General features: G+C 36.0%; 1 protein-coding gene across 2 annotated transcripts in view; it reads right to left on the reverse strand.

Annotated features, from left to right (window-relative positions):
- Nucleotides 319–17546, reverse strand: part of SLF2 (SMC5-SMC6 complex localization factor 2) — a 42101-nt gene continuing 24873 nt past the window's right edge. For both annotated transcript variants that reach the window (XM_005698332.2, XM_005698331.2), the window contains exons 12-20: nt 15411–15513; nt 14624–14800; nt 13044–13141; nt 12403–12490; nt 10707–10838; nt 9961–10038; nt 7641–7727; nt 5654–5722; nt 319–3593 (exon numbers count right to left, since the gene is read on the reverse strand). In XM_005698332.2, coding sequence (XP_005698389.1) covers nt 3558–3593; nt 5654–5722; nt 7641–7727; nt 9961–10038; nt 10707–10838; nt 12403–12490; nt 13044–13141; nt 14624–14800; nt 15411–15513 — 868 coding nt within the window. In that variant the 3' untranslated portion in view covers nt 319–3557. The remainder of the gene's footprint in view (nt 3594–5653; nt 5723–7640; nt 7728–9960; nt 10039–10706; nt 10839–12402; nt 12491–13043; nt 13142–14623; nt 14801–15410; nt 15514–17546) is intronic.

The following is a 17546-nucleotide window of genomic DNA, read 5'->3' on the forward strand; positions in this document are numbered from 1 at the left end:
ACAGTGCCTGACATGCAATAGCAGTACAGCTGTTGAATGCTTGTACTGAATGAGGTGATGTAAGAAAGAGATTTATCACATTCCCAATGGCAGAGTATACAGCAAATTATTAACTGAGTATATAACAGTGAACTGTGTACAACTATGGCTCGACATGATTCCTTTCCAGAAACAGGAAATATCAAACTAAAAAACTGACTGAAGAATCCAACCCAAGAGGAAGAAATTGGTTTCAAAACTAGGTGGGGCAAGGGAAGAAACAGGATGTCCCAGATACTTAACCATCCCCACTCCCAAACAAATATTACCAAACACGTGTTCAAACTGAGAAAAAGCCATTTTAATAGCAGACATACATTCATAGGACTTTACACAAGACGTAGTATAAAATCTGTTAAAAAAAAAAAGGGCGGGGGGAGAAAAAGGAAATCTGCATTTACCTGTAAACTTCCTAAAAGCTGGTGGATTACCTGGCTCACAGGACTGCCCAGGGAAAACAAATGCACAGATATTGAGGTGCACCGACACTGCTGATGAGTAAGAAATAACCGCAGATCACACGCTACATGCCCAAGCCACGTGTACGCGAACGTGCCTTCTAAAGAGACAAGCCAGAACGGTCCTCCTCTAATTCTCCAACTCAGTCACTCACTAATGGGTCACCTCTTCAATTTTTTTTTTTTTTTTAATTTCAAAATTACTCTTGGTTTAAAGACTCCACACATTATTACTGGCCCATCCCCACCAACTATACTTATTTTGACAGAAATAAAAATGCAAATACTCCAACTGAGCCTGGATGACAACGCACCATTTTCTTCTACGTCCGGGGAGATTTTTGTGAAGTCAAAAGCAAGCTATTACTTGTACTTAAAAACAAAATGCCAACCTTCTAAAAGGTGACAAAGGCACCACTGCCATCAGGAGACAAACAGAAAATGTACAAATATGACTTTACTGCTACATAGATGCATTTTGTGCATGGAAAGCCTCTTCACTTAACATGATATAACCAACAGAATTATACTTTAGGATAACAAGAAAAGCAGTTTAGATAAGGCAAACAGTTACACACAAAAGCATAAACACTTGCAAGTACCTTAATTTTCAGCTTGCAATAAGGGCACTAAGTTTGACATACAGATCCAGAAAATTAGACAAGGTGATTTTTGACACAGTAATATTGCCAAACACACCACCACTCAGTGCAAGCTTTGTTTGCCAAGTCCAAAAAGTGACCTGACATTCTCTGTGCAACAAACATATCCCCCCCCACCCACTACCATCCCATTCATAGGGCAACAGCAGCAGGAGGGAGACAAAGCATGGGGACTCAGAGGGTGAAGGATAATACTTGATTTGGGAGGAAAACCACGGGCTACTTGTGCTAAAGAGACTCACAAAAATTTCTGAGAGCCCCAATGAAAATACTGTTGGAATATGACCTGGAGACTAAGGATATCTACCAAGTCATAAATATAACGGTTCAAATTGATGTTTGGCCATTTATTTTAAAGGGACAGATAAACTTTTTTTCCAATGGAGAAAGACAATTAAAAATAGAGACTTTTCTTGTTGGAACTCCTAAATAAAACGTATCAAAGTGGTTTTAAATTTGATGAGCAGTTACCTGCTGAAACTGCAATACAAAAGGGTCACTTAAAAAAGAAAACACCTGAATAACCCACTCGTTCCCCCTTTCAATGTACACGATTAGAAAATATTTACACACTGTAATTACAAGCAATATAAGCAGTATTTTATACTTTGAGATATTGTACACTTTACACAATGCAAAATGAGAAAAATATGAACACTTATAAAATTACACACAAATAATGTATATCTACAAAATATTAAATTACAGAGAGTGAAAGCCCCCACTGTTGGGCAGATAGACGCCAGAGTTTCAGGCTTCTGTCAATATAACTCTTTGTATCTATCTCATTTAACCGTAAGTGGCATTTTCTAACAATACCCTTGAGAGGTAGTATCAAGATAATAATATTCTTACCAGTAAACGCAACACAGAATAAAACTTTTGTTGGTCTGACTCTTGAAGCCTCATTTAGTCAGGGTTCTTAGGGACCAGATTAACTTAGTCTTCCCTATAAAATCTCTAACTGCTCAATGTTTGACATGGGCTCAAAAGTTACTATTTTAAATGAAAATGTAAGATAAAATGCTTTTTACTGCTAAGCCTCAATTAGAGGTAGAAAGCTATTTTTTCAAAATTTATTTTCTCCCCTCTCAACAACATCAAGTCCAAATCCCTTCCCCTTCATCCTCTCCCACAACTGGAGGCAACAGAGTGCTCAGGAGAGCAGTGTCATCCAAGTCAATATTGAAAGAAAGAAAAACAAAGCTGGCATCATCTTTCAAGAAACCAGCCCTCCTAAAGGGACACTCAGTCAACAAAAGAATTCTTCAGTTAGCTAGTAAGAGTCTATTACTACCGAAGGCTTCAAAGGGCCCTGGGCTAAGACTAGCATGTGCATTTCTCCTAACCCTCCACCATTGAAACCAAAGGATGGCTTTCCAGTGTTTAAGAATTTAGAGCAGCTGTGGTTTTCAAGTGCAACAAATTTAAAATACAAGCACGCACACACACACATACATACACATGCGTGCGTAGTGTACCAAAGAATAAATGTTATTCAGGTCTCTGCTAAGGTTATATCCTCATGAAAGTAGTTTTTGGAAACCTGTTCAGACCTTTAGCTTTTACAATACAGACTTCTGTAATATGGCTACGAAGGGCCAAAATTCTAAGATTTAGCCAAGATGCTAAGATTTAACCAGTATTAAAAAATATATAAATGCATGTAAAATAAATCCAAAACAAACAGCAGATGAATGTTTTGGAGTAAAAACAAAGCCACTATTTTAGAGCTTAAACTCTTCCCCTTAAGGGGATCTGACAAGGTACCAAACTTCTGTTTCTCAACTGTTTGTTTAAATGTATTTTAAAAACCCAACAGATTTATAATCTTGAACAGTGAAGAAAAATGCACGGATTAAAACACCCCAGTGGTTTTACAGAGTAACAGAAAAGATTTATCCTTTCAATTACTAAACTCAGTTCTAAGCTTTCCCTTTTGAGTCATAAAATAACTAAAAATAGGAAAATTAAATCAAACTGGAACTTGATCTTGGTTTCCAGGTCCAGCTTTTCAAGTTGGTCCAAGCCCTTTCTTACATACTTCCTGTGATTATCCAAGTGCTGCAAATATAATCCAAAAAAAAAAAAAAGATAACAGGCTTACAATTAAACAAGAGTAAACAGGGGAAGGTTAGATATGCAACTGTCAGCTGCTTCTACCTCTCCCCCTCAAGGAATTCTTCTCTTTTAAAACGCCAGTTGCTGTAATTAATCAGATTATATTTCATATCTGCTTCAGAAATGGCAATTTCTTCATTACCAGCTTCATTCTAGATACTCAAGTAGCACATCTGCTGCACATGTTCTTAGCTTTCCATTGGATTCTGCAGTATTCCTTTAGGAAAGGCTCTTACTGAATTTCTCTTGGTTCATAATTTTTTTGCTGCAACTCCTGTTAAGAATCTGGTACCCAAAAGTCATGAAGTTGCCCCTAGAAAAGGGAAGGGAAGAAAAAAAACAGGATAAAGGAAAATCAGATTATGAATTAATCCATATAAAACCACTAATCACCAGACAATGGGCTTTGATAATGAAATTAATAAAATATTGACACAGTACATTTCTCTGATAATTTATCATAATCAAATTCAAGTTTTACATTTTATAGTCTAACAATTTAAAGTAAGTATAAATTACTACAAGATGTTTTCCTCAGCAACACACACAGGTGGAGGGATGTATTTTAAAAGATTAATGAAAATGTTAAGCTGATTAACTAAGTTTTGGTATTAAATTCTTTTGTTTTAATGCTACATCAGCAAAAAAGACTGGCCTAAAATAAGTCTATGGAGATTAGTAACTAAAACAAGAACAACAAAACATTAACATAATATTTCTCAAAGACTTCTGTGTTCCTGTTACTTTGATACAATTCCATTTATTACTGTAGTTGGTTTGTAAATAAACAGGATGGTAAACTTAATAGCAAGTGTTTAAACAATGTCCTTCTTATGGAAAGTATCCTTAGATATAATACCAAAACCCTAAGTGACAAAAGAAAAAACAAAACAAAACTGGACTTCATCATAATGAAAAACTTCTGTTCTCTGAATAACATCATCAAAACAATGAAAGGCCACACAGAGAATGGGAGAACATATTGGCAAATTATGTACCTCATGGGGGAATTTATATTTAGAACATATGGAGAATTCTCACAGTTAAAAAATGGACAAAGGATTTGAATAGAGACTTCTTCAAAGAAAATGTATGAATGGCCAACAAACATAAAAAGACGCTCAACATCGGGGAAATGCAAATTAAAATCACAATGACATTTCTCGTCCAACTCCCTATGTCTATATTTGAAAAACAGATAATAACAAATGTTGGCAAGAATGTGGAACAACTGGAAATCTCCAACATTCTGGTGGGAATGTAAAACAGTGCAGCCACTTTACCTATACACAAATGTTCATGGAAGCATTATTCACAACAGCCAGGAGGTGGAAACAATTCATAATAAGTAGATATATAAAATTAGATATATAAATCTACTAATAAGTAGATATATAAAATGTGATATATGCATATAGTGGAATACTACTTGGCAATACAAAGGACATACAACATGCCAAACATGCATTAACTTAACATTATGTTATGTAAAAGAAGCCAGTCACAAAAGACTACATCATATATGATTCCATTTGTATGAAATATAAAAATAGGCAAGTCTATTTAGACAGAAAGTGGATTAGTGGTAGCCTAGGGCTTGTGGGGAGTAGGGATGGGAGTGCAGGTGCTTGGAGAATGAGGAGTGACTGCTAATGGGCATGACTGTCACTTTTTGGAGTGACAGCAATGTACTAAAGTTAAACTGTGGTGATGATTGAACAACTGTGAATATACTAAAAAATACCGTATACTTTAATTGGGTGATATGTATGACATGTGAATTTTATCTCAATAAAGATATTAAGAAATACTCTACATGAAATAAGCACCATTGGATGCAATGTACCATTGGGTGCAATGTAACATCTTAAAATCGGGTCAACCACCTTTGAAAATAAATGAATATAAGAACAAACAAGAATTTTAAAAACATACATAAAGGAGTATATTAGAATTTTCAGTTTATCTTAACATATCTAGAAGTACTTTGTCATGCTTTTTTAGAACAGTATGAAGAAATAACAGCATCAAACCAGTAAATTCTAAAGGAAATCAACTCTGAATATTCATTGGAAGGACTGATGCTGAAGCTGAAGCTCCAATACTTTGGCCACTTGATGCAAAGAGCCAACTCATGGAAAAGAACCAGATGCTGGGAAAGACTGAAGGCAGGAGGAGAAAGGGACAACAGACATAGAGATGGCTGGATGGCATCACCAACTAAATGGGACATTAAGTTTGAGCAAACTCTGGCAGATGGTGATGGACAGGGAAGCCTGGTGTGCCGCAGTCCATGGGGCTGCAAAGAGTCAGAAACAACTGACTGAACAACAACAAATTGAGAACAAATAAAACTGTTTAATAAAATGACACCTGAGTAGGCCGACAGTTCTGTATTATTTCCTGCCATTTTCCATGTATCCTGGCAACCAAGTCTTTTACCTTAAAAATACAAAGAAGGGGAAAAGAGATCAGATCAAAACAATTTAAGACTTGACACAAAAGACCTGATAATTGTGACAGACCCACCCCCAACAACTCAATGTAGTTTCTGTCAAGAAACTCAACTTCGAGTGGTTTTCAAGTCACAGTGATTAACTAAGACCTTTCTCTATCATCATGTCTAAGATACTGAGTGCTTAGGACTCCATTTTCACATTAGTTAACTAAAGATCATCCAAAAAAACATATTTTCTGCCTTCAAAACACCTATTTTCAACTCGCTGGCTTCTGAACACCCAACAGGAAAGCTGAAGAGTAGGATTCCCACTCTTACAGGACCCAAGGCTTTGGTTGTTCCTTGCCTTTCAAGTTCTATTTGATTCAAGGTCACAAAAGAGGGTGGTTATTTGTTCTTTCCACATTATCAGGAGATCCAAAATTGAGTGTTAAGTCTCTCTAGGGTTCTGCAAAGTACAGACGACTCGTGAACAATGTGGGGGTTAGCGGTGCCAAGCCCCTGCACCACATAAAACCCTACTCCTATCTCTGCCTCGAAAACAAAGAAAGTGATTAATGACTCACTCAAGAGCAGGAAGCTGAGATAGTTTGGATAGAATCTGTGTTGCTGAAAGGTAGCCTGCACAATGAATCCTCTTTATATATAAATACCTGATGCATTCCTACATTTGGAGCTTTAGTAAGTCTTTGAATGAAACTCAAACTTTCCTACCACACTAGAGGATTCCCAATTAGTTCTTGGACATAATTGCCTGACAAAATGTTTGTAAATATTTATGCATGTTTATTTTGGGCTGTGCCGTGCAGCATGTGGGATCTCAGTTTTCTGACAAGGGATTGACCTTATGCCCCCTGAAGTGGAAGTGTGGAGTCTTAACCACTGGACTGCCAGGGAAGTCCCAACAAAATATCTTAAAAGGGTCAGGAATTTTAGAGTTGCTTTAAGTTTATAAAGTAAACTGTAAGGTCTGCTTTTTTCTCCATTTACAGTTTGGCAGATCCAGTTTCTCCAGAACAATCAGCACCTTTTCTACTAGAGGCTTGTGGAGAGGCATGCAATTCATTCATTTCAGCAGGACTGCCCCCGAAGCAATTTCCATAGATCTCTGTGTCACTCTCCACTCTAAGTAAGAGGAGCCCTGGCACCAGTCTATGCCCAGCCTCTTGGCTTTAAGAAACAAAAATTTGGGGGTGGTCCCCTGTAGCATGTCTGTCAGCAGTAGCCACCACTATCACCAAGTTCTATGGGCCAGTAACTAGTCAATGTTCAAAAGAATGTGTTTCTGAAACTGGTTTTCACTCTAAGCCAAAGAGCTATCTCCTACCTGCATTTGAAAATCTTCAATCTAATACTATTTTGTTAGTTGCTCCTTTTGGTATTTAACTTAAATCTATTAAAACAAATACAGATACTAAGTCTACACAGGCATTGTTGAAATGACTTTACAGCTAATCACAAACCCGAAATCTCACTTTTAATGACTATCTAAACACAAATGGCAAGAAAGAATCACCCCTACACTGCAAAAGCTAAAGGATGATTAAGAATTAAAAAAAAAAATCCTTAGAAGACAACGTTTTAAAAACAGTGGTGTTTATATTTCAGGAAAAATTGTCAAATTGTTTTATTAATACTAAAGTTGTTTTCCTAACTCCATATTCTTATATTCAGCTTTTCTGTTCAGCTTCTTGTCTTAAATGTTTTGCTTTGAGATTTTTCCCTTTCACTTTCAATCTAGCTAGAAGTACTTAGACGAACCTAATTTGTTATTAAACGAGAAAGTCTTATTTCTAATGTTATATGTTCTTAAAAAAGAGGCTTATAGGCTTCTCTTACTCAAATATTAATAAAGCCAAGGATAAACAAACAAAAAAACTATTCAGAAAAAGGCATACTTACCTTAGTTCTATAAAACAGTCTTGCATCTTCCCTAATATCACACTTAACGTGCTTTTCCAAAGCCCCACAGAGGTGCACAAAGTGTTTCTGTGTAAAACAAATATAAAGGATGAAAACAATTTTAAAGCATTACAAATGAACAAAGAAGAGATTAGGTAGCTAGAACTGACAATCATTAAAAAAAAGTCTACCTTAGCAATTTCTGATATTAACTGTCCACCACAGTAGCAGTCGTATGAGTAAAATGTAGTGACTGCTGCAATAATCAGTTACTGCTTATTGCTAGCTAATGTATAAAACATACACAAAAGATTTTTGCATGTATTAAGACATATTAATGAAAATTAGCTCCAGAGTTCAGACTATGATATAGTGCTCAGAAATGTAAGTCCTTCTGTTAACATGATCTCAAATGAAATATTCAAGTAACAGCTTACCTATTTCTCTATGAACAAAACAACGTTTACTAATAGTTCTTTGAAAAATTAAGTGTCCTAAGTTTCAGAAGTGTACAGTTCAAAAGAGTCACACTCATATATATACTAAGGTGAGAATGTAAATGGACACTTTTGAGGAGGGAAATGTGATAATAATCATTTTACAATCATTAAAATTTGAAAACTTGACAAATTTTGCTTTAGCATTTCTACTTCTAGGAATTTACCCTACAGAAATGCTTCCAAAGGTTCATGTTAGTATTGTGTGTAATCACAGAAAAAGCAATGTTCATCAGTAAAGATTTTGGAATACTAGTTTAATTAGACAGTCATGCTAAGTAATTTACAGTGGAGGAGAAAACATAAGTTGCAAATAATGTGAATAGCATGACATCATTTAAAAAAAGGTAATTATGTTGGGATATTCGTAAATTATGGAGAAATTTACAGGAGGGCACTGGATTATAAAGTCTTTCACTTTCTACCTTACATGGTTTTATAGTAATTGAGTTTTAACACAATAATTATTGTTTTCTAATCAGAAAAAATAATTTAAAAAATTTAAGACCATATATAAGAACAGACAGATGACTGCATGCATGCTAAGTTGCTTCAGTTGCATCCGACTCTTTGTGATCCTATGGATTGTAGCTTGCCAGGCTCATTTGTTCATGGGATTCTCCAGGCAAGATACTGGAGTGGGTTGCTCTGCCCTCCTCCAGGGCATCTTCCTGATCCTGGGGTGGAACCCACCCATGTCTCTTCTGCCTCTTGCATTGGCAGGTAGGTTCTTTACCACTAGGGCCACTAGGGAAGCTCCACAAATGATTATATTACGTTCTAATCAGGAGAGCAAACAGTTCTATGTATAACAGTGTTTATAAAAACATAGGAAACAGTCTTGTGTCCTTTTTGATTATGTCTAAGGAGATACAAAGTTTTAAACAGGGGTTGGATTACCTAAAGTATGAAACATGGAGAATTAAATAAGAATTTTCCCCACAAATAAGGAACATGATAGTACTGGAATAAAATAATTCAAAATGAAAATCTTAACATGAGGAAATAATTTAGGAACGTAGATCTCGAGTAGAATGATTCACCATCAGTTTAATTTTGAAGGCAAACATTATTTTTAAAGAAAAAAGGAAATGGAGTGGGAGCAGAGATGGAAGAATGGAGCTAAAAGTTAGCTCATTTAGTATTTGGCGATCTTGATAGTAATGTATTACACTACTGCCAAGTTATCATGGTTAAGTTCCACTCCAATAAACAGAATAAACATTTGTAGATGAATAACTGTCAACAATATGGCTGCAATCTCTGGTTGAGGAACTAAGATTCTGCAAGTCTTATAGCAAGGCAAGAAAAAAAAAATGTTGAGTTTGGACTTCCCTGGTGGTCCAGCAGTTAGGAATCCACCTGCCAATACAGGGGACACAGGTTGGTCCAGGAACATTCAACATACTATGGGGCAACTCAGCCTGTGAACCACAACTACTGAAGCCCACACACTCTATAGAGAGTGTGTGCCCTAACTATGGAGCCTGCAAGTTGCAACTACGAAGCCCACATATCCTAGGGCCTGTGCCCCATAACAAGAGAAGTCACTGCAATGAGAAGCCCACACACTGCAATAAGAGAGTAGCTCCTGCTGCTGCAACTCGAGAAAGCCTGCACAGCAACGAAGACTCAGTACAGACAACAACAAAAAGGCTGCAAGGTTACCATCACTTCTCCCTTTTCAGTGTACATTGTTATTTCGACAGTGAATCCAAAGTGAATTTGATGAAAGTAATTATATTTTCTCCTATATAAAAAATGATCATTATTCCATCAATAGTGACATCTATTAACAATAAAAAGGATGAAAAAATACCTACCCGTTGTCCAGAAGAAAAGGAGTGAGAACAACTAACCTCACCGATTAAATGAAGAAGAATGTAGGTCAGATAATATGCCTGGTAGAGAAATGAATAAAGTCAACATCCATGGATGAAATTAGCTACAGTACATGTCATGCCAGTTTAAACATTAGGGAGGTTGCCCAGGAAGGACTGGATTTGCTAAAGTTGACTGGTAAGTAAGCAAAAGTCAAGCATTTATCCCAGGTTTCTGATTTCTAATTCAAGTTCATTCCTTTTACCACCTCATGACTGCCCTAGTAAAGGGCTACAAAAAATACTTGCAGTATTAAATTACAAACAACAATCCTTTTATTTCAGTCTTCAAGTTAACTGAAGGATTTTTATGACAGCAATGAACGAAAATATCATTCACCATATAACTATGCTGCTGCTGCTGCTAAGTCGCTTCAGTCGTGTCTGACTCTGTGTGACCCCAGAGATGGCAGCCCACCAGCCTCCCCTGTTCCTGGGATTCTCCAGGCAAGAACACTGGAGTGGGTTGCCATTTCCTTCTCCAACGCATGAAAGTGAAAAGTGAAAGTGAAAGCGAAAAGTGAAAGTGAAGTTGCTCAGTCCTGTCAGACTCAGCGACCCCATGGACTGCAGCCTACCAGGCTCCTCTATGCTACAATGTATCTAGTCTCTAAGAAATGTCTATGGTTAGGAAGCTATCACAGGTTGTGCTCAAATGTACTCTTTTGAGAAGATCTAGCCCAGGATACCTGCTTTTCAAGTTCCAAATGAAGACTATCATCAATAGCGTTATTTGGTTGTTCAGCTCTTTTCTTCAAGACCATTTTCTTCAACAAATCTGAAGGCTTCATTTGCACAAGATAGCGATGTAAGACTGATATCTATCAAAGGAAAGAGGAGACAATGAAACATATTAGGCAATACATTTACTCTTTCTTAGACATTTTTTTTTCAGTGTCCTCTGTTCATTTTGCCTTCTCTAACTTAGCTTCTTAAAGTTCAGTGATATTCATTTATTCTTTACTTGAAAGTCCCCAACCGAGGGACTTCCCTGGCAGTCAGTGGTTAAAAACTGCACACTCCCAATGTAGGGGGCACAGGTTTGATCCCTAGTCAGGGAAGATTCTGCATGCCACGTGGTACAACCAAAAAAAAAGTCTCCAACTGACCCACCAAGGTTCATGTGTCTTTTATATACTGTTAAACTTCACTGTAATAAAATGAGAGGTGGGGGAAAAAAAGTCAACTGCTTAAAAGGGATCCTAATTTTAATTTTTTTGGTTGCATTTTGAGGCCTGTAGGAGCTTAGTTCCTCAACCAGGGATTGAACCCAGGCCCTGGCAGTGAAAGTGCGAAGTGCTAACCACTGAACCACCAGGAAATTCCCTAAAAGGGATATTAAATTTAAGATTTAGTACTTTTAATTGAAGATGAAAACCTGAGGAGGAGACCAAACTGCATTACCAAACAGAGGTCAACGGGAATACTTTTTATGAAAAATTATTTGAAAGTCAGCAAAGCTGAATCTTCATCTTTGTGAGTAGAAGTCACTGAATTCTGGAAAGAATTCTCTTTTGATGGCAGTAATATCACTGAAAGGACTGAGAGCTATTTCTAATGGTGGCTCAGGTGTGGTCCCCCCATAAATCTAGAATCAAACCTACTAATATAGAAATAGCTGTCCTTTTCAATCTCTCTGTCCCACAGCACCCTGAGCATACTTCAGTCACTGTTCTTGCTACACTGTACCACAATGGTTGGTTAACTGTTTCAACCACTACAGTTTGTTTTCAAGGCCAGAATCGCTATCTCCACTTTTATTTTTAGTCTGTAGGATGTGACAGATTATTTTATACTGCACTGCAATTCAAACAAGAAGGAAACATTTAGATCAGATTCTATGTTTCAAATTCAACTACAAATAGCCCCCACTAGTGCCTTCAGGACTTCTCAGAATGGATTTTCTATAGGACATGTTTTTATAAATGCATATATACATGATATATTCACTACTGAACAAGTACTTAATTATAGGGCAACCACATTTAAGCTCTATAATTTAAAGACTAATATAAAAATATAAAAACAGGATGTAATTAACACAATAGTTTTGCAATTTCTAATCTTGTGATAAAATTGCTAATGTTGACAAGGTGAAATAATTAAATAGTCACATTTATATAGCATATTATGATTTTCCCAGCACTTTTTATAAATTAATTCATCTAATTGTCCACAACCATCCTATGTGGTAGATGGTGTGATATATCTGCATTTCAGATAAAGAAACTAGGTCTCATTGGTTAAATACCATGCAAAAGATTACATGAACAGTATTCGGCCCAAGAGTTAAGCTCTAACTGAAGGACTTTTGACACAGGATCCATCATTTTTTTCTATACTTCTCTCCCACTTATTAAAAGAAAACAAAAGTGCTATTTATACCTGCAGATTATTCATATTAGGGATATCTTCACGTTTTTCATCCAAAAGCTTTGAAATAATCACTAGGCTGAGGCACTGTCTCAGTTGCCTGAAATTAGAATTTTAAAGTATTTAGGATGCATTTAATCAATACTGCTTAAGAAGAATATGAATGAGCCAAAAGAAGTTCTTCTAATTTGCAACACAGCTCATGTTTTAAGAGAAGCCTATATAAGAATATATAAACTTTATTAGAATAGTAACATTTCCATGTAAAATATTTGTACACAAAGTTAAAGTTGTCTAAAGTGCAGGAAAACCATTGAGAGCCTTTACCTTTGACCCTGACAATTTACTGTTGGAAAATCTATTTTATTGCTGGAATTCCTTTTTATTAAAGCAAAAAAAAAAGCGAATTGATTCATTTTTGTGGTATATGCCATCTATATTAAGTTATCAGATAAGCTAAAGCTAAAATTAATAATCAAGACTACTACAAAGTGATCTGAGCTGAGAATCAGAATCAGACTGTCAATGCCCTTTCTTATAATATAAAATAAAAGACTCTGATCTAACATTCAAGAAATTATAAAAGAAAACAAAGGGCATTTCATTAATGTAAACATATAGTTTTCTAACATTTCATTTTCACTTTTCAATACCTTCCACGTGATGTCCAGTTAGGGACCAGCTGTACCAACCAGAGAAGGTTGTGGGGATGAGTGGAGAGTTCGTTTATGGCCAGAGAGAGTTCAGGCACCTGAAAACAAACCGTGAGCAAAATTTTTCACATAAGTTAGTGGAATCAAGTATCTAACAGATCACCCATGTCCCTTCTTGACTTAAGATTACAAAAAGAGCACACAGATTCAGTTTTATCTTAAACTCTAGAGTAAACAGAATAAATACATTTATCAGAATTTTACTTAACTTTTGTGTTTTGTGCTACACCAGATCTACACTGATTTTAACAGTCCTTCAAAGAATAATCTAAATACAAATACCAGTTTCTAAAGGTATATAGTAAGAGTTGCACAATACATGTTCCTGACCAGGAATTTTTTGAATTTAGGAATCCTCAAGTTTAAATACTATTTCAGTATTCAAAATAATCCCTTAGTAAGAGTCAGGAAGATCCCCTGGAGAAGGAAATGGCAACCCACTCCAGTATTTTTGCCTGGGAAATCCCATGGAGAGAGGAGCCTAGTGGGCTACAGTGAATGGGGTCCCAAAGAGGCAGACATGACTGGCCAACCGAATTTAAAAAAAAAAAAAAGGAAAGGAAATATAGGATAAGGCTAAGAGATAACAGTGATTGTGTGCTGCGCCAAGTCACTGCAGTCATGTCCAACTCTGTGTGACCCAACGGACTGTAGCCCGCCAGGTTCCTGTGTCCATGGGATTCTCCAGGAAAGATACTGGAGTGGGTTGTCATGGTCTTCTCCAGGGGATCTTCCCAACCCAGGGATCGAACCTATGTCTCTTATGTCTCTTGCATTGGCAGGCAGGTTCTTTACCACTAGTGCCACCTAGGAAGCTGAAAATTGATTACATTTTGATAACTGCTGAAGCTGGGTGATAAGTACTTAGGGATTCATTAAACTGTTTCCCCTACTTTAGCACGTTTGACATTTTCTACCAAAAAAAAGGTTGAAAAACATAATTTTTAAAAACCTAACAAAAATTATCCATGTTTACCCTCAATGGCCACAGAAATTTAACTCAAATTTTTGTATGTGTGATTCACTCTACCATTTCAATTTAGGTCTCTGTTCAAAGGTCACTTCAGAAAGGCCTTCTCTAACTGCCTCTTATCAAATAGCAGAAGATACCTGCCTTGTCCTGCTTTACTGTAATTTGTAGCATTTACTATAACTTAATATGATATTATAATCTACGTTTACACTGTTTATAACCTAAGTCTTTGACTAAAAAGTGCGGGGAGAGCAAGGGTTTTATCTTCACATAGTTTTATCTCTAGCACCTGTATTAATAATACTTGGTTCACAGTTAATCCCCAATAAACCTAACACATTTTTTGTTGAATGAACGGCTTCAGTTTTAGAAAAGATTCAGTTTCATGAATTAAATACAGTTCCAGCAAAGATAGTCCTTTCCTCAGTTAAGTTTTCATCTGCTGAAGATCTCAACTTAGGTTAGAAACTGTCACTTCTGCATGCACTATGAAAGTCAAACTGTGATGCTATACAAAAAACAATACTGAAGTTTTAAGTAATGTTACCTTTGTGTTCCAATCTCTGATGTTTTTCATCAGGTTTATTAAGAGACTCTGAAAGTCCACTAGAGGAATCTGTTTCAATTCTTTTTCCAAACTCATTTTAAACAACATTAAGATCAGTAACATTATTTCACGATCCTGGTAACCTTCTGGATGTATAGATGTACACAAGCCTAGAAACTTTGACACACATCAGAGACAAAACAACTTGAGGAAATATATTCTGCTTGAAGAGTTTACAGTATAAAAACTTTTTGACAAAAAATGCAAATGGGAACTACACAGAAAGCAAAACATCAGCTGTCTAGGAAAAGGCAAAAAACATTCATGTTAATAGTTGAATTGCTAAGTATTTTCTTCTCCATTTTTAATTTTCAAGATTCTAACAGTTCAATATCACTATTGATTTGATTCAGTCACTAAAGATGTTTTAACTCTTATTAATTCTTCATCACTAGGGTATACTGTAAATAACAATTTTTCTTTGTATAGTCTAATTCTAGAAAATTATTGGTTTCAAAAATACTAGTTTCAAAAACCTTCTTGGTAAAGGTATTCCTAGAACTATTTTAATCACATAATGCTGATTTAAAGTTCCCTTTTGCTCGTAATATTTAAACAAAAATAAAAATAGCAAAATCAAGTTTTAATACAAAGAACATTGCTAAGGAATTTCAGACACTAGAAATTCCATGGTAAAACACTAGTGATTTTGTTTGAAAATCACTAAGCAAAAAACTAAATGGTTCCAGCTCTGTGCTAAAGACATACAAAACAGTTTTTTTCCTACCTTAACCACATTTAAAATGTTGGTTTCAGGGAGAGAAGAAAAAATTGGCTTGTAAGATGAATCTTCATTTTCTTTCACCCCCAATGTCATCTGCGTTTCAGAACTATAGAAAAGTGAATAAAGCAGTGAGAAATTAGAAACAAAATTCTGAGAAGCACTGAACAACAAAAATTTTGAGGTATAATTACATATGATAGAAGAAATATACACATTTAAAACTTTGATGAATATGTATATACTAGTGTAACCACCATCCCAACCAAGAAATAGAACAATTCTATTACTTCCCAGACTCCTTGTCAGATCTGAGTTAATCAGCTATCTCCTACTCCAGGAAATTTGATTTCCATCTCTATACATTAGTTTTCCCTGGAACAGCTGCTTTTTATAAGGCAATCTCCCTGTTGCTCTTGGTGTCTGAGAGCTATGAAGAAGGTGGCTCCGACTACAAACAACTCAAATTACTTAGAAGACTCCTGAGTGGCCCAATAAAACTGTCACAGCAATATAAACAATTCTAAGCATTTCAATTTTGGTTGAGGAAATCAGTGAAGAAGGTTCATGGCAGAGAGACAAATGAACCTAGCCTTCAAAATATAGGTAATATTTAATTTTTTGAATAAATAATCCTTTCATATGGTTAACAAAAGGTTAAGTGATATTAAGGCACAGTGTGCTGAAGAGAATGGTCCTTGCAGTCTAGTCCCTCAGCAGCTCATTCCCCTTCCCGTGGACAATCACTACTAGCTTCAGCCCTTCCTCCTGTAGGTGTTTTATATGCATACAAGTAAATATGAATGCACCTCTCTCCAATGCTTTAATACTTGTATCTTGGAGATACTCCCAGATACACGTGCAGAACCTTCTTATTTCTTAAAATATCTGAGTAGCTGTAGTGACTATCAGATGAAGTACTATATATTAAGCCCCTAGAACCATGTCTGGCACACAGTAAAAATATGTAAGTATTGGTAGCTCCACTCAAATGAACAGTGCTTCAGGAAGTGAGACAGATAAGACTTTGATAAGCAGACACTGAGGATGGAGGTGAGGGACTTGCATGAGGAAGATCCAATGCCAACAATGGCTAATGTGAAGAAAGAGCAAGAGAATTTGGTTAGAACAAAAGGGTGAACAAAATAGAAAACAGGTCAGAGTCAATTGTAGATACAGGTGTAAAGGTTTAAAAGCAGAGAAGAAAATTTTCATAAAAGGAATCCTCTAACAGTGAAAAGAATAAATATATTGGAGGTGGGAAGCTCCCAGAAGGAAGATTTCTGCCGTGCTAGACATGAGAGGAGGATCTGAATAAGGCTGATGCTAGGAATGAAAAGGAAAGAATAGCTGTCTGAGATAGGTACAGGAAGAGAACACAGCGATGTAACAATTAATGGAATGTAGAATAGAAAGAGGTTAGAACTAAGTCTGTATATCCTGCAGACTAATGCTGAAGAACTGTTACTTGAGTCCTTTAATGTCTTACTCTCCCTATCTTTAATATTTACTCTAACAACCTTCAAATCTACTATTTGGGTGCATATTTGTGAATATGCATACACATAACAGCAAAAATAGATAGGCTGCACATGAGTCCTAGTAAGAGAAGAGTGAGTTGTGGTCACATCTCAACAGGATTTAGTCTTGTACTCCACGCTGTTTAAACAGGTATTTCATTATGCTTCACTCATTCCTTCACCAGCTCACTCCTGCTCATCTGTGTTCATCTTTCCTACCACTATACAGCAACAGTAACTTATAGCCACCACCTCCTGGCTGCAATCACCAAACTTGACTAAGGCAACTCTTCAGTTGGTAAATAATCAATCAGAAAAATTATTATTGGCATTTGCTATGTCTTAATGAAATAATTATATCTTTACTTCACTATTTCCACTATAGTACCTGTTCACTACAGTGAAGAGAAAAAATTCAAATCTGTTGCGTACATTCAAAATCACCACATACTACTCAGTTCATTAAATGTTAAATAATAAAATAGTATTAACTTTCTAAATATAGGCATGAGTACTTTGGTCTTTTTTTGAGGGGAGAAATATTGGAGCTTTTGAATGGTCTGAGAAAGCATTATGTTTCCTATTTAAAGTGATAGAATACAGTCTTCATGTGAAAATTTTC

The sequence above is a fragment of the Capra hircus genome, chromosome 26 (genome assembly GCF_001704415.2).
Source record: "Capra hircus breed San Clemente chromosome 26, ASM170441v1, whole genome shotgun sequence".
NCBI lineage: Eukaryota > Metazoa > Chordata > Mammalia > Artiodactyla > Bovidae > Capra > Capra hircus.